This window comes from Bos javanicus, chromosome 7 (genome assembly GCF_032452875.1).
Source record: "Bos javanicus breed banteng chromosome 7, ARS-OSU_banteng_1.0, whole genome shotgun sequence".
In the NCBI taxonomy this organism is placed as follows: domain Eukaryota; kingdom Metazoa; phylum Chordata; class Mammalia; order Artiodactyla; family Bovidae; genus Bos; species Bos javanicus.
In genome coordinates this window covers 22828103-22855722 of record NC_083874.1, presented here as the reverse complement: position 1 = coordinate 22855722, position 27620 = coordinate 22828103, and the positions used below count along the sequence as shown (strand labels likewise).

The 27620-nt window shown below is 40.3% G+C and overlaps 1 protein-coding gene across 8 annotated transcripts in view; it reads left to right on the top strand.

Annotated features, from left to right (window-relative positions):
- Window positions 1–11293: 11293 nt before the first annotated feature.
- Window positions 11294–27620, top strand: part of CDC42SE2 (CDC42 small effector 2) — a 119388-nt gene continuing 103061 nt past the window's right edge. For 4 of the 8 annotated variants that reach the window (XM_061422879.1, XM_061422877.1, XM_061422876.1 and 1 more), the window contains exons 1-2: window positions 11294–11876; window positions 12046–12146. In XM_061422879.1, the coding sequence (XP_061278863.1) occupies window positions 11302–11876; window positions 12046–12146 (676 nt within the window). In that variant the 5' untranslated portion in view covers window positions 11294–11301. The remainder of the gene's footprint in view (window positions 11877–12045; window positions 12147–27620) is intronic. The other 4 variants (XM_061422878.1, XM_061422881.1, XM_061422880.1 and 1 more) reach the window with 2 other exon arrangements.

Here is a 27620-nt window from a genome sequence, read left to right as displayed (position 1 = left end):
CTAAAATAATCTAAAATTAACAAGATGTTTTATGTAAAAATGAGTTGCATTCCTATATACTACTAGTAGCAAACAACTAGAAACATAAAGAAAGAAACTTCTAATAGTAATATTAGAGAATATCAAGTGTGTGTGTGTGTGTGTGTGTGTGTATGTATGTATGTGTGCGCGCGCACACGCACTCAGTCATGGCCGACTCTTTGCTACCCCATGGAGTGTTGCCCACCAGGCTCCTCTGTCCTTGAAATTTTCCAGGCAAGAATATTGGAATGGATTGCCATTTCCTACTCCAGGGGATCTTTCCGACCCCAGGGATCAAAGCCTCATCTCCTACATTGCAGGCAGATTCTTTACTGTTGAGCCACCAGGGAAGCCCTAAGGAGTAAAACTAACAGAAGATATCCAAGAATTCTTAGAGAAAATTTAAAACTTTGTTGAGAAAAATATCATTCGTAACAATTACACCACGCTAATGCAAGGTGTTAATAACAGGGGAGGCTGGGGTGGAGGATGAGAACTACATGGGAACTCTCTACTTTTCAGTCAGTGTTTCTGTAGACCTAAAAACACACACACACAAAAAAAGCTCTGTTAATTTTAGAAATGCACTTTTAAAGACTATATAGAGATGCATAAAACAAAGAAAAATAATGAATAAACATAGCTGCTTATCAGAATTCTTAATATTTTGTATCTCTCTCTTTTTTTTTTGTATCTCTTTCTTATTGATTTAAAATGTATGAGTTAATAGAATATAAAAGTAGAACTGAGTAATTTTTGATGAGCAAAAGAATATGTTGGGCAGATCTTGCCTGGAGCAGGAAGATGTAATTAACATCTTTGAGTCTCTTTCACTTTTCTAAACCAAGAAATCACTATGGAAATCATTCTTTTTATTAAAGATAACTATTTAAAAAAAGAAAACAAACTTTCATTTTCTCCAATTGAGGAAATTCCCATGAATTTGTCAAATGGCTAAGATGTTAATATCACCCCACAAATAAGTTAATTTTCTTTCTAAGATACCATTCTGTTTTCAGAGAGTCTCTCTTTTTTTTTCTATTTGTATATAACCTATTTTTAATAGAGTATGCAATTTATACCATGATAGAAGAGAAAAATGAAAAAAGAAAAAAAATGTCTAGGAGACAATACATGAATAGCAAAGTAACTCATGGAATTGACGTTGACCCCTGAATTTCAGGTATGTACAATTACTGTTCATAAGGAGACAAATTTTAGTTAATAATAAAAACTGTTCAGATAAATGGGAAATTAGGAAGAAATCAACCTTCACATGCTTTTTTAAAAGCAAAACAGATAGGCATGAAATAATCATGTTGGTACTATAATTTCATTTCAGGTTTTCACGTACTGCCCTTTATAAATAAATGCTACATGCAGCTTGTCAAGTAAGTTATCAAAACAAGGATATTTTGAAGTTCAAAGGTTATATATGATACACTGATGATATGTCCGTATATGTAAACTTTATTCTTTTAAAGTAGCATCTTTGGTACATTTTGTCTTTTTGCTCTACTTTTTATCATCTTCTAAATAAATCCAAACTCCTTCACATGCTCTAGCCTCTTTCGGCAAGTCCAGAATCATTTCCTCTCTGTGCCCACAGTAACCCTTCTCTGAACTGCTCTCATTCTCTGGTTCCCTAAGGGCATCATACTCTCATCTCACCCTGTTTTCAATCAGGTTGTTTTTCTATGCCAAAAAAAAAAAAAAAACACCTCATCCTTCCTTTCATTCGTGGATAATTCTTCTCGAGCATCTGCTCTTTTTGGAATCCTTTTCGTATCATCACAGGCTGAGTCAAATGTCCTCCACTAGAACTATGTCTGTGATAATACTTAGCAAAGTGTGCCCAACTTCCTCTTCACACCAGCGTAATGCGGGAGCCGGAAGCTGTGGTGGCAGCTTCTTGATTCTGTGGCTTCCTGACTAGAGCTAGAGCCGGAGCTGGGGGTGAGCAGAGTCTGTGTGATTGCATGGTGAGGGGTCAGAGAATGAAACACCTCTTTTTCTGGAATCCCACATCTTACTCTAGATGAAAGGTCAGAAACAGAGAAGAGATAAGAAGTTGTTTGTAGGTTCAAGAGGCAGAGCCTTGGAAGACTTCAGAGGCAGAGGGACGTCAGGGGTAATGTGAGATGGAGAAAGTGATTGGAATCCAGAGCAGTGCTGTATTGCTGGTTTTACTTGTCCTGCACCATTCTTCACTCCCATCCAGCTTAAATGCAGACTTGCATCAGTAGATCCCCCCTGCCTACAATGGTGCCTGCCACACAGTAGGTTGGCAACAAGTATCTGTTGAATTGAGCCCTGTTGAATTAACCATCCTTTAAAGACGATTCTTTAAAACCGCTCACAAAGGATACTTTGCCAGGAAACCTTTCCTAATCCCCACCGAGAAGGATTCTGTTTTTACCAGTACTTGTGGTGTGTTTTTTGGATATCTCTCATTTTCTTTCCATGTTATACCTTGTATTATATGTGTTTGGATATGTCCTATTTTTTTCTCTAGGAGCAAGATCACTGTCTGGATCATCTTTGAAGATCCTCGTAGAAGTATCACAGATTTTTTGCAAGTCCTTCCATGGTTGCTGTGCAGTGCCTGCTGTTTTCTATAGTTCTGATTTGCTTTTGTCCTCATTCCCACATAACGGAGATAATGACTTAGAAAGGAAAAAAAAAAAAAAGCTTCTGTAGAATCCAAAAGTCTATACCATTGTCTTCAGAGAAAAAGCAAAGGAAATAAATATATAATCTTTTATTAGAGTTACTTTGAAAATGAACAAGTATGTGAGATAGGTTTTTGTTTTAACCCAGCTCTCATGATTGCCTGGTATTACTTTGACTGTGTAGCTCTGATTTGTGGTATGTTTTGGAATTTAAAATTAGAAACCCATGTACCACTGATACCCTGCTCCCCTGATTGAAATATGACTCACTGCAGCTAAGAACTGATGGTAAAACAACAATGACGAAAACCCAAATCATCTGGGTTTGGTATGTGCCAGAGTATAATGTATGTGCATATATGTTCTCATACCTCTATAATTACCTATCAGTGACCTATTTATGTTTATTGTAGATTATTCCAAAGAGTAGAAGATATCTAATTGAAATATTTATTTAGAGGTCTAGTACTGAGCCGTCCAAGTACTATAGCCACTGGCTACACGTTGCTATTGAACACTTGAAACATGGCTGTACTGAATTGAGATGTGGCATTAGTTTCATATTTTTACTTTTTTCTTCATGTGACTACTAGAAAATTTTAAAGTACAAGTGTGGCATGCATTATATTTCTGTAGGATGGCATTAATCGCATATATGCCATAATAACTAGAAACATTGCAAAAGACATTGTGAAAAGGATGGCCAGTGGTGAAAAAAATCCACCTGCCAATGCAGGAGACACAGGTTTGATCCCTGGGTCAGGAAGATCCCCTGAAGAAGGAAATGGCAACCCACTCCAGTGTTCTTGCCTGGCAGGCTACAGTCCATGGAATTGCAAGAGTCGGATGTGACTTAGTGACTAAAAAAACAATCGATAAACTATTGATAGTCTACTGTGCCACAGGCACTGAAGTTTTACATGAGTTATTTTATTTAATTCTCCCCAAGTCTTATTAGATAGTTATTTTCCATACTTTAATAGTCTTGGGTTTGAAGAGGTTAAGAAAATTTCCGATAAGTCCATGATCAGACAGCTACCAATCTGCAAAACATACTCACTTGTCCCAGGAGATCATTCTCTTTTTACTAGAGAACACCACGTTTCCTCTGTCTTTTCTTTCTCTTATGCTACCTGAAATTCTAATAGCACCCAAAATTAGTAAAGTCTCACCATCCAGTTATTTCAAAATAAGGTCATATTTCCTTTTTTAACCCAAGTGAAAATAATATATAAGTCCCTCCCAAGCCAAGTTATCAGGAATTCCAATCTTTTCCCTTCATTCCCCTCCTTGTATATTCATAAGTGACACAGGCTTATTTACTAATGCCTGAGAATTGATCCATTTGTCTATGTATTGACAAGTGGCAGTTCCCACAGTCTTGAGGCTGGAGCTTGTCTAGAGAAGGGTTAATTCAGTGACAGGCATTATGTTAGTTTTAACCATCAGTGGCTTAAAACAACACCCATTTATTAGCTCGTATTATCTGTAGGTCAGAAGTCCAGCATGGTATGGTGTTGCTGAATTTTCTGCTCACAGTATCACACAGCTGAAGTCAAGGTGCCTGCCAGTCGGAGTTCTCATCTGGAGACTTGAGCTGGGGAGGAAATCTGTTTCAAAGCACATTTTTGTTGTTGACAGAATTCCGTTTCTTATGGGTACAGGACTCAGGTCCCTGTTTCCTTGCTGGCCACCAGTCAGGGGCCACACTCTGCTTCTAGAAGCCTGCTGTATTCCTTTTCGTGTGCCACATTCCTGTCTTCATGCCAGCAATGGCACATTGAACCTGTTTCGTGCTTTGAATCTCTCTGGCTTCTTTTTTTGCAACCAGCCATGGAAAACTCTTTGCTTTTAAGGGCTCAGGTAATGGGATCAGGCCCACCCGGATGGTCTTACTTTAAGGTCAACTATGAGGTAACTCCCAGGTGGTGCTCCCAGTGGTAAGGAATCCGCCTGCCAATGCAGGAGATGCAAGAGACACAGGTTTAATCCCTGGGTTGTGAAGATCCCCTGGAGAAGGAAATGGCAACCCACTCTAGTATTCTTGCCTGGAAAATTCCATGGACACAAGAGCCTGGAAGGCTACGCAGTCCATGGGGTGGGTCACAGAGAGTCAGACATCACTGAGCATCCACGTATGAGGTGTGACATAACATAATTGTGGGAATGATATCTCATTCTGCTTACAGGTTCCCAAATTTAGGGAATGGGATATTGAGGGTGGAGCGGGTGATGTGTTTTCAGCCAACTGCCTGGTACAGTGCCGGGGATATACAGTGCATGGACCCTACTACAGAGGTAATGACAGAAAGCAAGCAGCGAGAGTCCTCCCAGCTGCTTAGCTTAGCTTATCACAGGGCCAGAAGCAAGAGCTGAAACACTATTAGGCAGTAACACTCACTGGAGGAGACGTGGAGGATGGGATGTGAAAGTTCCTGACTTGGCCACCTTCTACTTCTTTCAACTGTACCGCCAAATTTTACTCATCACCACCTTTCTTTATGAAAACACACGTAGTTCTCTGTGCTAGGGGGAGGTGTAACATGTCTGTCCTGCCTGTTTTAAGGGCAGGAGTGTGCAGGCACTTTGAGGTATGTGGAGCCTCCATGTCCCATCTTGCTGGAGCCCTGATAAGACACAGAGATGGGAGTTCCCCTGGTGTCTGCTGAATGGCTTCCCAACAGGTTCCAGGGGCCAGTTCTGCTAGTTCCTCTGGGCCAAGGAGCTTCCTCCAGGTGCAGAAGGAGCACTCCTCTGGCGTGTAGCAGACTTCACCCCCTCTAGGTTACCCGAATTTTGAACTCTTGCTTTCCCCATGCTTGTATGCCAGTACTCAGCTCAAGATTCAATATGGCCTCTGCTCTCCCTGGGAACACACCTTTAACATGCCAATTACGGAACATTGGCTCGCCAAGCTTTGTATTCCCTAAAGTGCCACATCCCCTTTCTCTTTATTGCCTCTGTTGTTGACTTGAGAGATTTCGTTTAGCTGATTCATATTTTTAACCTTAAACATATAAAAGAAACTTTGATGGCTATCACATGTGGAAAATCTGAATTACTTGCCATATATAGGAGTTAACTATAAAAGAGAAACAAAAAAAGAAATTCTTCATTACTTGAGGTCTCTCACCTGACATAGCAGAGTGATTCTCAAAAGGTTCCATTCTTCCTCTCTGGTTGTCCCCAGAAGACATTTCTATTACAATTCCTAGCTCTCTTTCTGTTTGTTTTTGTTGTGTTTTAAGCTAAGGAGCTACAATGTAAACTATATTACAGGCTACATATTGAAGCTCTGTGGCTACATATTGAGCTGCATGTATCCCAGGCTACTTCCCCTCTTCTTCTCACCCCTACCCCTCTTAAGTGTGCTACCTAGTCATCTCCCACACCACCATAAGATGTACAATCCACAGTTTAGAAAACACAGATGTGGACTTTATTCTTCCCAGAGACCCACCTCAAATTCCTCTCCCTCTAAGAAACTGATACAGACCTCAGCGATCCCCTCAGCTACTACGCTATCTAATTATTCAAATATTGCTGTGTGACATTTCATTAAGGACAAAGACCACGGTGTATACTAAGTTTTCCCACAGCATTTGGTATGCTACCTGGCAAACAGCAGGCATTCAAAGGATATTTGTGGTTTGATGAGCAGCAAGGGTCAACTCTGGGTAAGAGTGTAAAGCAGGAGTCTGACTTAGGTTCCTCTCCTACCTGGTTGCTCCAGTCACAGAAGGGCGATGACCTGTGGTCCTCCTTTGAGGCATATTCTCCTTTCTCAGTAAGTTCCATGTGCTTCGTGATTTTCCTCAGTCTTCCCAAACCACACTTTGTGTGCTGTGTCCCATTATCTTGTTGACGAATTAGCTAAGGAATGTGGTGTTAACAACTAGATTTTACATTGCTTGACTCTGTCTTGTAAATCTGTTTGGTATCCTCTATCACACCAAAGACAGATCATATATACTTAGTAGATGCTCAACAGATATTTGTTGTGTAAATAAATGAATACCAGTTGTGTAGTTCGTGTTTTGGAGTGTCCATGATGTATCTTCAGGAAAAAAATACGAGATCCTCAAGCTAAGTCATAGAACATTGGTCAAAGGGATTTCCTAAGTCTGTTAACAAGTATGGAAAAGCTTTGTAGTTTTGACTCAGAACAGTACAAATGAAATCTTCCCTCTGCCTTTTCTCCCTCCTTTAAACCACTTCGCCAAGTTGGATGTTCATTTCAAGGAGCTAAAGCCTCTTCAGCTTTACATGAAACTTATGGTTCCTTCTCTGTACCCCAAGCAATTTATACATACTTGTCATTCAAATCTGGACATATTGAGAATGAGAGTGGGCACAAATAACTTTTAAGCCGGGTCGAGAAGGACATTGACAAACAAGGAAGTACGGCCATACTATTTTGAAAGTAGTTACTTGGTAGTGGTATGTCTCCTTTCAGTTAACTGTAAAGCTATTCCAGGTCTGGGCCTTATTTCTTTTAGCTTCGTTTGTTGCCTAGAATTGTGCCTGGCACGTAGTGGTGGTAAAAGAAATGTTAGTGCAGTTTTTTAAAATATTCATGTAATTGCATATAATACTATCTTGATGTAGAACCCAAACAGTCCCATTTGGGGCCGATTATGAACCATTTTCTCAGTATTACAAATATAGGGCAATGAGCTTAATTATATGCTTGTGTGAGGATAATAGCTAGCATTTACCAGCACTGAGCATGTGCCAGGCCCAGGGCTAAGAATTTTGCTTGAGTTCTCTCATTGATTCCTTCAACAACTCTTGGAGGTAAATACTACCCCCGATTAAATGAGAAGAAAAGACAGGTTTAGAAAGATTAAGAACTTTGGTCAGGGTCACCCCGCTAATTACGCATCAGAGTTTGAACTCCAGACTCTAACCCTATATACCATCTCTCCTATATGTGGTAAATAACTGGTACTGAATTTTGGAAAGCAGTTTTTAAAAAAGTAATAGTATACTTCTAGGAAAAATCCACTTCTTGTAAAAATTTTAAAGGAAAATTTACTTAACTAAGAGATTGCATCATTAGGCCAGTGTGGTAGCTACGTGAGCTTATGAGTAGTGATAGCAGTTCGTTAGACCAACAGATTGCTTTCTGTTGTCCTTGGTACTAATGTTTCCATGGGTTAAGGCACAAATATACCATGTTAGTTTTGTTGAGATCATTTTCTTGTTTGTGGACTAGTACGCGTGCAAACCATTTTATTTTGTACTGTAACAGCTGCATTTAACTTTAGCAGTATGTGGATGAATTATGAACACTCGTCTATTTTCTGTTGTGTCTTTTTAAAATTTATTTTGGGTTGTGCCATGTCTTCGTTGCTGTGCAGGCTTTTGTCTAGTTGCAGCAAGCAGAGGCTACTCTTCCTTGCAGTGAGCAAGGTTCTCGTTGCAGTGGCTTCTCCTGTGGCAGAGCACGGGCTCCAGAGTGAGCGGGCTTCAGTAGTTGCAGCCTGGGGCTCATGAGTCCCCGGCTCAAGAGCGCAGGGTGAGCAGTTGTGGCGCAGGGGCTTAGTTGCTCCAAGGCATGTGGGATCCTCCCGGACCAGGGATCAAACTCGTGTCTTCAGCATTGGCGGGTGGATCCTTTACCACTGAGCCACCGGGGAAGCCCTCTACTCTGTCCTCTTCAGATAAGTTTTTACCTATCAACAATTTAAAGAACAGTACAGACACATCATCATAATGACTTCAGAAAAAATTGTTTGGTACTATTGTAATTACAAACCATGTTTTTACATTAATGAAATATATAGAATCAATGTTTTTTCAAATAAAAGCAGTTTATTCAATTTTATATAAAAGTAATCTAAATTATAAGGGATCATCTGTAGCCTTAGTTTTAAATCAGAAAGGATAAATTATATATGTGAAGAGACGATGCCATAAGTATAATACTGAGCAAATAATCATATGCACAGACTTTCATACAAAATGTATCCTTTGATTGAATGGAATTGTCTTCTTAACTTTCTTTTCTACTGGCAAGTAGTATATAGGAATAGCTATAGCAACTGAAATTATGTATTAAGATATTTGATCACACATGATGTGTTATAAACTAAGTATGAAATATCTGGAAATAAATAATTTTACATAATAAGTTTACATAATAAATTCTATCATGCATAAATGATAGGAAATGTTATTACTAAAGGCCTTCACACAAGATGACTACATCTGTAATTCAAAGGAAGGATTATAAATGTATATATCAAGTTCAGGAATTACCTGTTTTCTTTTTGTCATAGGATTTTTTTAATTTTATTTTTTAATTTAAGTATAGTTGATTTACAATGGTGTGGCAATCTCTGCTGTACAGCAGAGTAACTCAGTTATATATATATATACATTCTTAATATTCTCTTCCATTATGGCAAGATATGGACATTTTTACAATTAATGGGTCTTTTTAAGTTTTACAGCAGAAAGTTTCCTTTAATTTGTCTTCTCCAGTGAAATAGGATACCATGATCTCAGTAGTTAGAAAAACTGCATTGAAGGTCAAGTCATCACTGTACTCGAGTAATCAGAAAATCAAAATGCTTGTGTTATGATATAGATAGGAGTCTTCTGGTTAATTGATAGAAACAGGAAAATATAAAATTGGTCATTTTTTGATGCTTTGTACTTTTTATTACCTAGAAAATTTTAATTTATTTTTTTTTCCCATTTACTCTAGGCACTTGGGATAGATCAGTTAAACAGAACAGACGAAAATCTCATCTTCTGTTGGGGAAGACAGACATTAAAAAATAAACATACATAGATAAATTATAAAGATTTTTGTAAGATTTTAAGTGTCATGGGAAGAGAAGGAGCAAGCTGGGAGGATTGAGAGTTGGGTTTGGGGTGGTTACAGTTTTTTTTTTTTTTTTTTGGCTGCTCTGGGTCTTAGTTCTGGCTTGCCGAATCTTTACTTGTGGCATGTGGGATCTCTAGCTGCGGCATGCAAACTCTTAGTTATGGCATGTGGGATCTACTTTCCTGACCAGGGATCAAACCCAGCCTGCTGCATTGGGAGCATGGTCTCTCAGCCACTGGATAACCAGGAGAATCCCTTGGTTACAGTTTTAAATAGTGTGGTCAGGCTAAGCATCATCATTTAAGATAAGATTTGAGCCATGGGAAGAATGTTACCTGCAGAGAGAAAGCTCTGCCAAAGACCCTATCCTGGAGTATACAGGCGTTTGGAACTGGAGTCAGAAAGTAAAACAAAAGGCCAAATCTAAGGGCTTTGTAGGTCACTGTAAAGACCTTAGCTTTTACAGTTTAGGAAATAGGGAGGCAGTGGAGGATTGATGAAACAGACCTTGATGAAACAGACCAGAGATTGATGAAAGTAACCAGATGAAACAGCAGCTGATTTTCCTGTAGGAAGGTATTCTGGTGGTGGTGGTGGTTGTTTTTTAGTTCTACCAGTTTATTGCTACCAACCCACCTCCCTCCACCCTCCTCAGGCATGTCTGCTCAGTCGCCTAACCCCATGGACTGCAGCCCCGCTAGGCTCCTGTCCATGGACTTTTCCAGGCAAGAATACTGGTTGGGTTGCCATTTCCTTTCCATTTCTCTCTCTTTTGTTGGTGGTTGTTGTTTTTAAATTAATTAATTTGACTGCCTGGGCTCTTCATTGCAGTTTGTGGGCTTCTCTGTGTACCAGCTCAGTAGTTGCCTGGGCAGATTTTAGTTCCCCCTGTCCTATTTGAGCGTGGGACCTTAGTTCCCCTACCAGGGATCAAACCCTGTGTCCCTGCACTGGAAGGTGGATTTTTAACCCCTGAACCACCAGGGAAGTCCTTTTGATTGTTGTTTGATAATAGACTGCAGTAACAGTGGGCAAGAAGATCATTTAGTAGGCCACCCAAATACAGGCCAGAGAAGATAAAAGTGATGCAAGTGAGAAGTGGTCTGAGTCTGATTTATTACAACCAAGAGACCTTCTTGACAGTTTGGAGCTGAAGAGAGAATGAGGAGCCAAAGACCAAAGTTTTTGACTTCAGTAACTAACTAGAAGAAGGACTGCAGCATGGTTTTGAGTTGCTTTTTGAGCAAGGGAGAACTATAATTTAGGGGGAAGAGAAAACTAATGTACTAACATCAGTCAAGATGGGGAAGATGTACTACGTTATATTCCAAGTATTGTAGGCATTTTGGTGGAGGGTTGGCTGCTAGAAAGGGGCACTCTTAAGTGTTTGATTTCTAGGACATAGAAAATATTACAGATAAGGGAGTCTCACAGATCCAGTGTGTGCGTGTGTTCGTCACTCCAGTCGCGTCCGACTCCACGAACTGTAGTAGCCCGCCAGGCTTCTCTGTCCATGGAATTCTCCAGGCAGGAATATTGGAGTGGATTGCCATTCCTTTCCCCATTGGATCTTCTCGACCCAGGGATTCGACCCTGGTCTCCTACATCGCAGGCAGATTCTTTTATCCCCTGAGCTACAGGGAAGTCCTAATTTTATGCATATCAAATGCCAGGTGGATATTCTCGGCCTTAAGACAGGTAATGATGGATGCAACAATTCTTAAGTTTCCTTTTTTTTTTTTTTAAAGGGTGGTTTGGTGATTTCAGGGCATGTACCTCTCAGCTGCTACTGAGAGGCGGTCAGTCAGACGGCTCAGCGCCGACCCTCGTCCGCCTAGGAGAGTCTGCACTATTAGTGCAGGCGCCGCCTCTCCGCGCTGTCTGGGGAAGGGGCGCGAGCCGCCGCGGCGGGCCGCCGGCCTGAGCGTGGGGAGGGGCTCCCGAACGTTCCCACCCAGCCCCGGTCGCCATCTTCCGGCGCGTTCTTTCCCGCGCGGGCTCCAGCCCGGACTCTCTGCCCTCTGCTTGTCCGGGAAGGGGCTTCTAGCCCGCGGAGACCACTGGCCGGGCGCGTCGCGGAGGTGCGGGCCAGAGCCCATCCCCGCAGGCGGGGCAGGGGGCGGGGCCAGCCCGGCGGCAGCTGCGCGGCGGCGCGGCCCTCCCGCGGCTCCCGGAGCGCGCACCGCCTCTCGCCCCGCCTGCGCGCGAGCCTGGGCGTGGAGGGAGGGGCCAGGAAGCGGCGAGCGCGCCGGGGAGCGCAGCTGCGGGCGTGGGGGGACAGCAGCCGCGGAGCCGGCGCCGAGAGCGGCTGCTGCCGGAGCGAGCGGCGGAGACAAAAGGCTACGGTGAGTGCATCTCCGGCCCGGGGCGCACCCCGGGCCTCCCACCTCGCCCTCGCGGCCCCTGGGGCGGAGGCCCGACGCCCTGAACCCCTACCTCCTAGGGCTCCGGGGCGAGTGCGGCCCGGCCCTGCCCGCCGTGCGCTGCGGGCTGAGCCTGCGGCTCCATTTTCAGGTCTGGGCGACGTCCTCCTGCGGACCGTGGCTTTGGTTTTTCTTCCATTCCTTCTGGGAGAGGGTTCCAGACTCTGTTCCGGATTCAAGACTGGCGGACGGGTGAGAGCCCACTGCCCCCCTGTTGTAAAATGGAAATGAAGGCTCCCCCTCCCCCAAACTTTGCCTGTCTGGAAGTCGGGAGGGTGGTGCAAGGGGCGGGTGGAGAGGGCCCGGGTCCTCCAGGTGAGAGTTTCGGCGGGGCGGGGCCCGCGGCTCGGAGTCGGACTCTAGCCCAGGGCGTCCGGCGCGAGCGCCCGCGGGTCTCGCCGCGGTTCGCTATGAGCCGCGGAGAAAAAGCCCTGACCACCTCCGAAGAGCAGCTTGTCCTACTCTTACAGGTTGTTTTACCCAGCGCTTGCCGCCTTACTAGTGATTTTTTGGTAGCGGGTGTGGTAGTTAGCGGCTCGCTGATGCCGCATGAATAGGTGAAAAGAGCCTCGATACGCTGGCTTAAGGTGTACAGGAAACATTGAGAGTCCTCTTTAGCTGCTGCTCTTATTTTAAGTGACACGCTTTTGAAGGGGACTTTGGTGCTAATGTTCAGTTTACAAAATTAACATTTTGTTAAGGGCCTGACGTATAGTAGATGCTCAGTAAAACGCATGAAAGTGAGTTTTGAAATGTCAGACAAAGCTAATCTCATAGCTAGTAAAAATTTAGGCACAGACCCTCTTGATTTAGAAGAAGGAAAAAATTGGCAAACACGTTATTTTGGTTTATAAGCTTGTATTTTTATTTCATCCAAGATAGTGTTGAAAAATCAGTTATTTTCAATATTAGGAGCATAGAGAATACGTTTGAAATGTGAATTTTTTTTTAATTTTGAGGAAAGTTGGTAGACATGTTGATATTTCTTAAAAATCAACATTATTGATCTAATTTTCTTTTGAAAGAATAGGGAAGGTGAAGAAAAGCTGCTTGTTTTCTATTGATATTTGATTCTTTTGAGACCCAGCTTTACATTTTATTATGAATAGAGAAGTTTATATGCTTTTGAGGGACTCTGGCATGGTTTTGAGTTGCTTTTTTGAGCAAGAGAGAACTCTTAAGGGACGAAAGAAAGCTAATGTTGCAGTAATATAATTAAACCTTACCACTTACTCTACAGATATTCATTAAGCACCTGTTTTATGCTGGCACCTGTGTTGGGTGCTGATTCTTCGGAGCAGACAAAACCCACAATTATCTTTTTCTTAAGCTTAAGCTGAGTGTGTTCTTTCTTCATTATTGATGTTGCAAGGACAGTCTGTCTTACACACTTGGTGCCTATTTAAAATCGGAAAAGATGGCAGGTGAACAGCAGGAAGTGTAGAGTCATAGCAGTCTATTTAGAGGTTAATAAGTAACTTTACAGGACTAAGATTATTACTGGGTTACATTTTCCTATTGTCAGTTTAATAAAATCCATATTTTTTTAATGAAGGGAAGAAGACTTTTAACAAACTAGTATTTCTGTTCTCTATCCCATATGAGATGTTGTTGATACAGTGTATTTATTGAATAGTAATGTACTTGTGGTTCTGTTTTCTGTAAATAATCTTTGCAGTACCGCGCATGTTCTGCTTTTAAAAATCTCCCAGGAGAACTAGTGGATTCCTTTTCTATAAGAAGTATTTTTAAATAAAGCACTTTTTCAGAAATTTTATTTTGACGTTTTAGTCACTATTTGCAAATAAATGTAGTATTGCATTGATAGTAGTGACAAGTGAAGGACTCTGAGTAATGATTTGTGGTTCCATATTTGAACTTTCCATCTGGTATTAAAACTGGTAAAACTGCTTGCTAAAAAGAGAATGATTTGTAGTATTGCATTTATTAATTCTAGAAACGAGAATGATTGATCGTACTGCATTTATTCTTAACATAAAGGTTGTGTTGTCTGCTTTTCTCTTATTTACATATAATAAGAAGGTACTTATTTTTATTCGGATTCTTCAGAAGTCCAAATTAATGTGCTGCAAAGTCAATCTTGATAATTACAGTATAAAGTATATTAATTTTTTACAGATAACTTTTGAATTTAGGTGGACACTTTTGACGTGTTAACACCTTATATGTTGTTGAAGATTTTGTGTGCATTTCAATAGAATTTTCAGATTTTTAGACTTTACTAATAGTTTTTTATGGTTCCTACAAATAATAAGGAAAGTGATCTCTTAAACTTTAGTGCTAGAGGGTTGTGTTAGTTTTTCTTTAAATATGTAGTTCTTATAGAACTACATATGATGAGTTGGTAATGCACATGTGTATTTCTAGTCTGTTGAGAAACCTAGTGACAAATGATAACAGTGATGATAAGAATAATGTAAGCATTATATGTTGAACAAAAAGTGCTTATTTTATTTGGGGCAAGAATTTTATCAAGGTTCTTGACAGTCCGCAGCGTTGAGACATGTTTAAATAATTTTACCAGTAAATTAGAACTCGTAATGACTGGACTTTCTTTATTGTTGTACCTTACAAAAATACTGTGTTTTCAAGGCATTATTTCCTACCTTGGAGTAATTTATAATGTTTTGAGGCTAAATAAATCTGAGCATCATTCCGCTTAATAATTGTTGGAACACTTAAAGTGTGTTGATGCTTTTTTCGTCAAGATATGTTTGACTTGTAGGCAGTTGTCTTTGTTGTTGTTGTAATATCCTTTAGTATAATTTAGAAGGTGTGTTCTTTATCAGATGTAATTAGTAAAGTTATTAAGAAACACACTGGTAAGACATACTGCAACTGTGCCCATATTGTCTGAATAGATTGTGAGAGAGACTATCAATTAACATTCGAAAAGTGCTTTAACCTCATCTCTCACATTTATTCAGTAGGATCGGTTGCTAGTGTGTTTTTAGGTCCCAGTTGTCTCTATTGTGAAAGAAGATAATCATGAAAGATTTCTCATCTGCTTTAGGATGAGTCTCAAATACTTTGTTAAGGCTCCATAAGACTTTTCTCTCAGTTGCAATATTGATTTTCATCTATTTCAGTGTTAATCTCAGTTCTTATGAAAATAATATTTTAACATTTATTGAATATTAATTGTTAGTAAAGTTTCAGGTGTGTTTCAGAGGGGGACGTTATGGGTTCCGTGTGCATTCTTGAGAGGAACTGAGTGAAACATGGTGCTTATCTTCAGTGGTTTGGTGAGGGCTTTTATTCTGATTTTATTCATACTACCTGGAAAAACTTGGAATTTAGCTTGTTAATTATTAACTTTATACGTTCTGCTCCCTCAGTTCAAAGCTTAAGTTCAGTTGCACTTTCTATAATACTGACAAGTAACGAACAGGGCAAGATTTAGCTGAAACTGCTCTGGGACCTCATCCAAAGGGAGTTTTTGAACTGAAAGCCCAGAATTTGGTGATGAGTTATCTTTATCACGACACCATTAAAATACCTGCAAATCTATTTTGGTCAAAATGGATTGTAATAGAACAGACTCCCTCTTTTTCCTAGAAAGCGTTAGATAATGCCGTGTTCAATTTAGGTGTATTTGAGGGTGACTGAATTTTGAGCACTGTTTCCATTTGGAAGCTTACCCAGAAATTCGTGCTAAGATTTCTTCCCTTTTTTTTTTTTTTTTGAGTCTATTATAATTTCTTAAATAAGTATTGATTATTTTATCTTTTAATGAGCATTTCTTTTTTAAAAGTTATTTCCTTATTTATGTGCATTAGGTCTTAGTTCTGGCATGCAGGATCTCTAGTTGCAGCATTCAAACTCTTAGTTGCAGCATGTGGGATCTAGTTCCCTGACTAGGGATCAAATTCGGGCCCCCTGCATTGGGAGAGTGTGTCGTCTCAGCCACTGGATCACCGGAGAGGTCCCAACAAATAAGTATTGGTTTTAAATGTGTGTAAATTAAGCTTGTAATTCACAAAGTTAGAAAAATAACAAAACAATTTCAAGAAAAGGAGAAGACTAAGATTTTTTATTAAATCTTTAGAATTAAATGTATGTAAGCATCTTGTACTAAACCAAAATCGTTTTTGTTTCATTTACTTTAATCTGTGTTAACTTTTTGCTCAGTAAAGCAAAAATGAATTTTTTGGATATATTTAGCACCTAATATCGGAGAAGGCAATGGCAAACCACTCCAGTACTCTAGCCTGGAAAATCCCATGGACGGAGGAGCCTGGTAGGCTGCAGTCCATGGGGTTGCTAAGAGTCGGACACGACTTAGCGGCTTCACTTTCACTTTTCACTTTCATTCATTGGGGAAGGAAATGGCAACCCACTCCAGTGTTCTTGCCTGGAGAATCCCAGGGATGGGGGAGCCTGGTGGGCTGCCGTCTCTGGGGTCGAGTAGAGTCGGACACGACTGAAGCGACGTAGCAGCAGCAGCACCTAGTAGTGGGAGCCCTTGGATATTTGTAGGGATGCAATGGATGGGACTTGATAAGAGTTTAAGCAGAAAACAACTTACTTTCTCTCACTGTATCTTCAAGGCCTCCCTGGAGATTGTCTTTCCCTGAATCTCCAGCCCTTAGGAAAACCAGGTAGCTTGTCTAGTTCTAGGTGGTAAAAAGTCTTCTGCTTATTTGTCAGTAATAGTCTTATTTTAGGGGCTTCCTTAGTGGCCCAGACAGTAGAAAAGCTGCCTGCAATGCAGGAGACCTAGGTTTGATCCTTGGATCAGGAAGGCCCCCTGGAAAAGGGAAAGTCTACTCACTCCAATATTCTTGCCTGGAGAATTCCATGGACAGGGGAGCCTGATGGGCTACAGTCCATGGGTTTGCAAAAAGTTGGACATAACTGAGTGATGAACATGTACACAGTCTTTATTTTTGTCATTAGAAGGCGTGTGTTCAGAATAACAATGTATTCAAACTCTTCCATGCCATAGAACTTTTCTTCGTAGCTCCGAACTGCTTCAGAGCAAGAGGTCTACTTTGGAGGGAGAGTCCTGAGAATCAGCTTCTCTTTTTCACTTTGCCAGCTCCTCTTTAGTATGCTGTTGGAATCACCTGTCCCGGGTCCACCTCGGTGGGGAAAGGGGCCTGGGGGGACAGGTGTGGTTTTCATGTAGCCTCTGTGCCTTCTGAGTTGGACAGTTTGTTCAAAGCTGGCTCTAGAGGAGTGCTGGAAATGGTTTTCTTGGGGATTCCATGTGTGGGAACCTCCAGCTACTATTCCTGCAGTATTCTTCAGCTCTAGTCCCTTAGGCTTCTAGTTACCCTCGTCTGCAGGCTCACTTTGCCTGGGGAGAGGTTTTGCTTTAGTCTTTAAAGTAGTTCTGTTACATTTTAACCAGACCCGCCTGTACTTTATTATTTCACAGGACGCACTTCCAAGCATTCTGTCCCAGCTTCAGCTTGCTATCTCTCTAGTTCCTTCTGTTGATGACCCCCCACTTGAACTGTACTTCTGTGTCTGGGACCTACGATTCATTGCTGCTGCTCCCTTTTTAAGTGCCCTGAGCCCCCTTCTTCTACATGCGTGCTTGATTATTTACCGTACTTTGAATCCATAGTCCACTTTAAAATTTTTCGCTTTTGTATATCCTCAGTTCTCTTTTGGACTTCCCAGGTGTCAAAGAATTCACCTGCCAATGCAGGAAATGCAGGAGGCGTGGGTTCAATCCCTGGAAAGATTCCCTGGAGGAGGGCTGGCAACCCACTCCAGAATTCTTGCCTGGAGAATCCCATGGACAAAGGAACCTGGTGGACTACAGTTCATGAGGTTGCAAAGAGTCTGGCATGACTGAGCACTCAGATCCAGTTCTTGTTCAGGGCCTCTCACTTCATGTGCTTACCTGGTAATTGCCAACCTCCCTCCTCCCCACCCACCCATCCAATTCTCCTTCCAGTCCAGCTGATACCTGGCAGCTGGGCTTGAATCAAGGAAGACATTCCTATGCTGACTTGTTCTCCATTTGTGTTGGCCAAGGAGGGTCCTTTGTGCTGTTCACAGTCCTTAATCGTAGTATCAATGGATCCCTGGTGGAATTACTCCACCAGCTGCCCAAATGACTATTTTATACATCCCCTCAAACCTCTGGTGCCTCTTTTCTCTTCTTTTTCAGCTGATGACCTTGTTTCCTGTGTATTAAAAATGAAAGCAATCAGGCGAAAACTTTGCATGTCTCCTCGATTCTATACCCAGACTGTATGCACTTCCTATTTGCTATGATCATCACGTCCTCTCTTGCTCTTGGTTGTGTCCACTTCCTGTCAGGGCCATTGCATTGCCTCAGGATTCATCCCATTCTGCCAGCCAGTGAGCTGTCTCATTAGTGTTTCCCATATGTATTGCATTATTCCTATCAGCATGAAGATATGCTAAAATATCTCTCATCTTTAAAAACAAACGTACTCCAATAGCACATTTTTCTTCAGCTGCTGTTCTTCAAAAGAGTTGTTATTTGTGGCCACCAGCACTCCCTCTCTGTCTTGGATCCAGCACAAAATTTCTTTTTTTTTTCTCATCTTCCCTGCTACCTAAACAGTTCTTGTTGAGATTGCTTACTGGTGACCTCCTTGGTAACAAATTCCCTAGTCAGTTCTCAATCTTACTCACTGGATGTAGCAGCTAAAGCGTTTGAAAGTGGTCAGTGAGTTTCTCGTCTTTGAAATCTTTCCTCCCTTTGTTTCTGGGACACTACTGCTTATTTTCACTTTCTTTTGCTGGTTCCTTTTTGTTGCCCCAACTTCTGAAAAATAAGGCAGTTTTCTAGACCTCTATGTTTAGACCTCTTCTGTATTTATACATGGTCTTCTGTGATCTCATCTCAGCCTCTAGCTGGAATTATCATGTATTTCAGGCTAAGAATGTTATCTCTCACCTGGATCTCTTTCCTAACCTTCAGCTGGCCAGGCAGCATTTTCAGTTAGATATCCCAGATTTAACCTGTCAGAACTGAACTCCTCATTCTCCTTCCTCCCTCTCCCACTCCAGTGGTTGTTCCTATTCCAGTTTGCCTCATTTTATTAAATGTCAACTGAATCCAAGCCAGGCTTCAACAGTACATGAACCAGGAACTTCCAGATGTTCAAGCTGGATTTAGAAAAGGCAAAGGAACCAGAGATCAAAGTGCCAGCATCCGTTGGATCATCAAAAAAGCAAGAGAGTTCCAGACAAACATCTATTTCTGCTTTATTGACTATACCAAAGCCTTTGATTGTGTGGATGACAACAAACTGTGGAACATTCTGAAAGAAATGGAAATACCAGACCACCTGACCTGCCTCTTGAGAAATCTGTATGCAGGTCAGGAAGCAACAGTTAGAACTGGACATGGAACAACACACTGGTTCCCAGCTGGAAAAGGAGTATGTCAAGGCTGTATATTGTCACCCTGCTTATTTAACTTCTATGCAGAGAACATCATGAGAAATGCTGGACTGGAAGAAGCACAAGCTGGAATCAAGATTGCCGGGAGAAATATCAGTAACCTCAGATATGCAGATGACACCACCCTTATGGCAGAAAGTAAAGAGGAACTAAAAAACCTGTTGATGAAAAAAAAAAACTGTTGATGAAAGTGAGAGGAGAGTGAAAAAGTTGGCTTAAAGATCAACATTCAGAAAACAAATATCATGGCATCTGGTCCCATCACTTCATGGCAAACAGATGGGGAAACAGTGGCAGGCTTTATTTGTTTGCGCTGCAAAATCACTGCAGATGGTGACTGCAGCCATAAAATTAAAAGACACTTGCTCCTTGGGAGAAAAGTTATGACCAACCTAGACAGCATATCAAAAAGCAGAGACATTACTTTGCCAGCAAAGGTCTATCTAGTCAAAGCAATGGTTTTTCCAGTAGTCATGTATGGATGTGAGCTGCTGAGCTGCCAAGTCACTTCAGTCGTGTCTGACTCTGTGACCCCATAGACGGCAGCCCACCAGGCTCTCCCATCTCTGGGATTCTCCAGGCAAGAACACTGGAGTGGGTTGCCATTTCCTTCTCCAGTGCATGAAAGTGAAAAGTGAAAGTGAAGTCACTCAGTCGTGTCCAACACTCAGCGACCCCATGGACTGCAGCCCACCAGGCTCCTCCATCCATGGGATTTTCCAGGCAAGAGTACTGGAGTGGGGTGCCTTGGATGTGAGAGTTGGACTATAAAAAAGCTGAGCACCTAAGAATTGATGCTTCTGAACTGTGGTGTTGGAGAGGACTCCTGGGAGTCCCTTGGACTGCAAGGAGATCCAACCAGTCCATCCTAAAGGAGATCAGTCCTGGGTGTTCATTGGAGGGACTGATGTTGAAGCTGAAACTCCAATACTTTGGCCACCTGATGCGGAGAGCTGACTCATTTGAAAAGACCCTGATGCTAGGAAACATTGAGGTCAGGAAGAGAAGGGGACGACAGAGGATGAGATGGTTGGATGGCATCACCAACTCGATGGACATGAGTTTGAGTGAACTTTGGGAGTTGGTGTTGGACAGGGAGGCCTGGTGTGCTGCAGTCCATGGGGTCACAAAGAGTCGGACAGGACTGAACTGAACTGAATCTTTGTTTCTCTGACTGTAACTTTGTAGACATTCTTGATTCCTTTTTGTTACACATTCACACTAATTCACAATAGTGTATCATGAGAATGTGTCCTTTATTTACCTTAAAATCTACCATAAGAATAAATGCGGGAACTTCCTAGTGATCCAGTGGTTAAGAATCCTTCCATTGCAGGGGATGTGGGTTTGATTTCCTGCCCCGGGGGAGTAAGATTCCGTATGCCATGGGGCCGGTGTGCCACAACGAAATTTTGTGTGTTTTGCCAGTTCAGCAAAAATACAAAAAAACTTTTTAAAAATTAAAAAAAGAATAAACATGACCACAGCTTTCTGTCTTCATCTGCACTCCCCACCCCCGCGCCCCTCCCCCACGTAGCCATCATCTCTCGCCTGTGTTATTAGTCATCTCCTGTCTGGTCTCCCTGCTACTTTTGCTCTTCTCTGGTCTCATGAACGTAGCAACCTGGGCAGTCCATTTGAAATGAAAGTCTAATTATTTTACTCCTGTATTCAAAACACTTTGGAGATTTTCCATATCATTTAGAGTAAATGCCAGAATACAACAGTGCCTGCCAGGTCTTCCATCATCTGTGTGGCTGACCTCTCTGATGACATGTCCTACTAGTTTTTCCTTGGCTTGTCCCACCCTAGAAACGTAGGTTTCCTGGTACCTGATGGGCGTCACATTTGCTAAGTGAATGGCTGCTTGTTACTCATGTCTTTGATAACAGCTTATATGTATGTTTCTCTAAAGTAAAAGTATTTCAATTAAAAGTATTTCACCTAAAACCATATAGTCCCATAAGAATTAAGTAAACACAAATTTAGATACAAGAGAAAATGATAAGTTTGAAATGAATTTTTTGTATAGAAGGTGAGAATACCCAGGAAAATGGTAAACAGCAGAGGAAGTGAGAAAGGAATGGAAAGAGGTTAAGGTAAATGGAATGAAGAAAAGGAAAGCCAAATTTCAAAGTAGGGAGCCACTCTAAGAAGAAAACTATTGTTGGCTTGCCGCATGTTTCTTTTAGGCTTCCCTGGTGGCTTGCAGTGCAGGAGACACAGGTCGATCCCTGGGTTGGGACGATCCCCTGGAGGAGGAAATGGCAACCCACTCCAGTCTTCTTGTCAGGAAAATCCCGTGGACGGAGGAGCCTGGTGGTGTGCAGTCCTTGGGGTCGAAGAGAGCTGGATGCGACTGAGCACATATTTCTTTAGGCTTTGTTTCTTGAATTCTGAGTCTTGTTGATTTACATGGATGTAGACACTGGGACTGCACTTACCTTTGCTTTATCAGGAATATGGGCTCAAATGAGACTTGAAAGCAAAACTAATTGTTTTTCTGTTGCCAAACTCCTTTTATTAAAGGAAAGCAGTTGCCATTACCAAAAGAGTAGTTTTCCTGGCAGTATTCTTAGCTTTTTTTTTTTTTTTTTCTGTAGACTGCTCAAACAGAAATCTCAAGATTTGCGGGAGGGATGTTCAGGGTACAAAAATTTGCTACTGAGTCTTCTCTTTTCGGTACTGGACTGCCTGTTTACTCACCCTCACAAGAGAGGGGGAGTATCTCTCAGCACAGTTACTGTATTCTGTGGTAAAGCAGCAGCTAGGTATGTTAGTGTGCATGCCTGTTGAGTCATACTATATGTATATTTGTGTTCTTAATGAAAGATACTGAATATATTTAAACTTCAACTTAACCTGCTATTTAGGTAGGAAATGAGAGTTCAAGAGTATATGCAAACTATTTCATTCTGATGAGACAAGATTTAAAAAAAATTTTTTTTCCTGAGTTACAGGTCTCATTTCCTATTGATTTAAAGAAATCCTTTTAAATAAATTATTGAGATAGGTGGCTTAGATACTCCTGAATGAGTAATTTTTTATGTGCAAGCATATATTCCTTATAAACCAATCTTAACTATTTAACTGTTTTTGTATAATATGTAGTAATTTCTGTCCCGATTGTCTTGTCTGACAGATTGTTCTGTGGCTAATAATACGGACTTAATTTTCATGATCATAGAGGTGTGGACATGTATGAATCTTTACAGATTTGTAGTATGCAAGTATAATTTAACTTGTTTATGCTTGTTACATACTTTAACTACTAAACAATAACATCTATAAATCAGGCTTGGTATTTTGTTTTTCTTTCACATTAAATAGGAAATTAAAATACAATTTATATGAACACATATGACTATTAGAATTTTTTAAAAACTTTCTTACCTTCTGTGTAAAGTCATTTCAGATGACATGCTAGTAAATGTTTTCCTACAGTATTGAATTTGTCATTCTGTACTTTTAGTTCATATGTTAGTATTTCACATCTGAATTCATATGTTAGTATTTCACATATGAAATAACCATCTTGGATTAATAAAATAATTACTTCTGAACTGATGGATAGTCTTAACCACTACTACATTTATTTCAGCTATATTCATAGGTTAGGCCCATCATACTTACATTGCTTTAACTTCGTAACGTTCTACATAGATTGTGAAGTAACCAGAATGATTATATTGAGAAGGGTAATAAGATTAATAGGCTTTGACCTAAGTCTCATAAGGGATTGTTAAAATGATTCACTGAAGTATGCATTCATTCATTCTTTTAACATTCATCAAACTACTGTGTGAAAGTGCTTCCAGTCTACTCAGAGTAGAATACAAGCTGTACTCATCCGGGAAATAAAACCCCGCTGTGTATGTGCTGCAGCCCTGCCGCCCTCTCAGGAGCATTTCATCTTTGCTCACTACGTGCCTGCCACGCTAACGCTTGTTTTCTTAAACATGTCCTGCTTGTTCTTTCCTTATTAAGGCTTTTACATGGGTTGTTTCCTCTGCCTAAAATAGTCTTCCCCCTATGGTTGGCCTCTTATCTTTAAGATCTCACTCAAATATCAACTCATTTCCTCACTGCTCAGTTTAAAATAGCCCGTGCCCCCCATCACTGTTTTACTTTCTTCATAGCATAAGTGGGAAACTGGATAATTCAGGCAGCAGCTTGTTTTAGAGAAGGAGAAGATTTTAGGAACCATGCTGCTGATCCTTTGATCAGAGCATTAGGTGGAACCAGGGGTGTGTTGGAGCTGGTGAGCTGATGGTGTGACTGTATGCATCTCTCCAGCTTCGTGTTCGGTGATGGTGTATTGACAGGTTACAGTGGAAAATGGGCAAAAGCTATAAACCAGGGCCTTTTCCCCCAGAGAGATGGTTGTTAAATATCAATCACTAGACCTCTTAGTGGGACCATATGAAATTGCTGTTTTTATAGATTAAAAAAAATGCTTGAATATTGGCAATTTCTTATGGTTTATCTTAGTGGAGTTACTTACTATGGTTGAAAGATACTTTCTTCATATGAGTTAATAAAATTACCTTTGTGCTTTACCTTGTGTGTCTTTTCAAAACTGCATTCCCTTCACTTCTGACAATTACTTCTAGATTGATTTAATATGTAAAAATTGGCTGTTTATATATTAATTGCTTAGCTGTTTACCTCGTTTTTAACTAGTTCTTTGCAAAAGCAGGCACAGGAGGTCTTGCATTTCTAAGGGTGTTGTTGGGTCTGCTACTGAGTCTTAATTGAAAGGCATGCTTTTCCTGGTGAAGAAACCAGAGTTGGTTCAATTTGAGTTATAAATTGTTAGATAATTTTTTAAATTTGCTTTTCAGAATGATTTACACAAATATACGAACATTCAGTTTTTTCTGGCTTTTTCTTTTTCCCTTTATCATCCTGTAGGTATTTGCTATCTCTAATTTATTTATTTTCTGCTCTTCTGTGATTTCTTTTACGAATCAGTGTCTAAATCAATGAAGTTATTTTGTCTTGTCTCTCAAGTGTTAGTAGTTTTTCCCTGTGGTCTTCCTTATCTGTGGTCACCTGGGCATTCCAAGCCATTTTCCACCTTTACCCCCCAGTTGTAAAAACAGACATGAAGCTACATCTTTCTTATAGGCGCCATTTTCCTGTTTGAAGGAATTTATTGTTTAAAAACTGAACCTTGTTGACTGAGGAGATTTCAGTAACATTTCTTGAGTAACAATTGCATTATCTTAACTCTGAATATGTGGGTTTGAATTGGTGGTATTGAATAAAATGTGGCTCACAGATTTCTTTAATTCACATTGTTCTGTCTTATGCACAAGCTTAAAAAAAATAATGTGTTTAATGCAGATAATCAGAATACACATAAAATCTAAAAAATAAAAGCACATCCATAATCCTTAAGATAACTGCTAAGATAACTGTTACTTAGTTAACATAACTACCTAAGATATCTACTAGTTATGTTTTGATGAATGTCCTTCCAGACAAATCAACAAATTGCTTTTTTCTACAAAAGCAAGATCTTAGTACATATACTATTCTATAATGTCGTACATTACCAAATAGTGTGATCTTTATAAAAGCATTACTTTTTATTATTTGTTGGAAAGGATCTTACAGAGTGGAAATTTTGTTGATACAGGGTAAAACTAAAGTTGTGATTGAAAACAATGGTGCTTATGGAGGAGAGTAGAATGTAGTAAGTTACCTCAAGACAAGAATTATTTCAGCATTAATTGTTTTCTTAAGAGCTCTCTTACCATTGCACAATAGCCTGATTGTATTATACCAGCTAAGGAAAACAGTACATGAGTCTATGTACAGAAGAATTATTTTAATAATAGCCCTAGTATAAAATGGGGGGCTGTACCTAAGTTCCTATTTTTTGGTTTGCCCCAAATCATATTGATACTTTAATACTAAGATATTTTAAAAGAAAAATGTGTTTTATTGAAGGACTTCATCTAATTTTATCAGATAATCCTACCCTTTTTAAGTGAATGAGTTCTTGGAAAATGAAAATGTTGGTATATGGATTCTTGTTTTACTGTTCAGGTTATTTTTTTGTTTCATGAATGTGAAAATCTTTGTGGGATTGTTACTGGTGTGTTGTATCCTTTGGATATCAGTCCTGATCTTGTCAGGTAGATGGTTTGGTCTTAAAGTAGCAGTTTTTAAAGCTAATGAAGAAAAAATAAAAAAATAAATAAAGCTAATGAAGGGTCCTGTGAGAGTTGTATAATTCAAATGACTTTTCTGTTACCACAGTGGTATCCGTTACATAGGGTAGAGTAGGTGATTTCTTGGTTTGGTTTTGTTCTTCTCGACCTTGTCCTGTTCCGTGTTGTGTTACTGCTTGCTCACCAGGCGCTGAAGTCTTTCTCTCTTTGGTAGCTAACGTAGCCATTTCTGCTACTCCACATGGTGCTACTTCCTGGATAGTACATATATTGCTGAAAACATTTCTCATGTGGTAAAGGAGAATAAAAAGCAGTGTAGTTGATGTGGCTTTTTCTGCTGAAAAAATTACGCATTCGTTGGCTAAAGTGAGGACTGGCAGTCAGTCCCTAAAAAACGGTTTTTCACTGAGTGATCACGTGTTTGTTTAAATGGATATGCAAGAACCTTTGCTTGTTGGTAGGTATTGTGAATCTTGATAAATTCAAGATAAGTGTTTAGAATTATTCCATCTCGCTGTTTTAAAAATTGGTATTTTAAAAAAGTTCCATTTTACAGTGAATTTTTAAGCCTCCCATTTTTATATTTATTTTGTGACTAATGACTTTGTATTTGTAAAAATGGTACATATACACTGAGGAAGCTTAGAAATAATTAGTCACGTTGTAACTGGCAGTACTCGTATTCAAAGTCTTGTCTGATAGCTTGGGAAAAGCTATAAAGTGGCACAAAGAATGTGGACTTTAGAATCAGGCACACCTCAGTTTGATTCATAACTCTGCCATATATTTTCGTTATGGCAGGATCTTACCCTTGGTGATTTTTGTGTTCTTTTTAGATTAAGTTAGGGTAGTAGGTTTGTTAGGATTAAATGAAGTACACAGTACTTCTACTTTGGCCTGTAGAAGGTGTTAATAGTTTTTTTCTTTTTTACTGCTCGGTATTATTTGAAAGTATCTCTGCAAGTCACTTTGGACAATTACCTTAAAAGTGATCTGTGTTCAGGAAAGTGGGAATATATGTCATCCAAGTGGACTCCATTGTAGTGCCACATCAGTCTGCCTATCTGAGGGGAAAGTGGTTATTGCAACTTTTTTAAAGAGTACTTTGACCTCATGGAAAACTTTAAAGTTAAAGGCTGAAGTAGAACTCAGGATGAGTTAATTATTGCTGGCCAGAATGGTAAGAAAGTAACTGATTTCTCTGTTTAGTGAGAAATAAAAATGTTTATGTGTAACAATTGCATACATAAAGATGTCTATATTAAAGGCCAACAACTAACCAGCTGACCCTTTGCAAAAGAAAAATATGACTGAAATAGGGAAGAAGTGTTCAACTTTAATAATAATCAATAGCCAGTCTCTTTTTTTCATATTTAAGATTTAAGAAATGGTGCTTTTTCACCCCAGTACAGTGACGTAGATACTAAATGCCTTGCTAGAGAGAACATATAAACCTGTAGAACCCTTTTGAATACAGTTTGGCAAATATCATATTTGCTAGTCGTATTTCTGCCTCTAAGAGTAAACCCTCAGGAAGTAACCTTCCTTTAACGCCCTACCCTTTTTTTTTTTTTGAGGGAGGATGTTAATGTCTTTTTTTGTAACAACTTTATTCAGATATTGTGATTTGTAGTAAATATTTATTTGGTCTTGGTCCCTGTTGCTGGCACTGAGCTCCCAAAACTATTGGGATTTCGGAGAGTGAGGAGAGCGGGTAAGGTATCTTTTGTTATGTTAATGAATGACTTTGAAAGGCTTGTGCGGTTGGGGACTGGTTGCCAGGGAAACCGAGGGAGTGATTAGTGGAGGGTTGGAACTTTCAGTCCTACACCCCTCTGACCTGGAGAGGAAGGGGGTTGGAGGTTGAATCACCAGTGCCATGATTCAGTCAGTCAATTTCCATGTGATGAAACTTCCATAAAAATCTGAAAAGATGGGATTCGAAGAACTTCTAGGCTGGTGAACACGTGGAGGTGCTGAGTGCGTGGAGTCCTCAGAACATGGAAGCGCTGTGCCCCTTGCCCCGTGACTTGCCCAGTGTATCACAGGACTGTTCGTGAATTATACC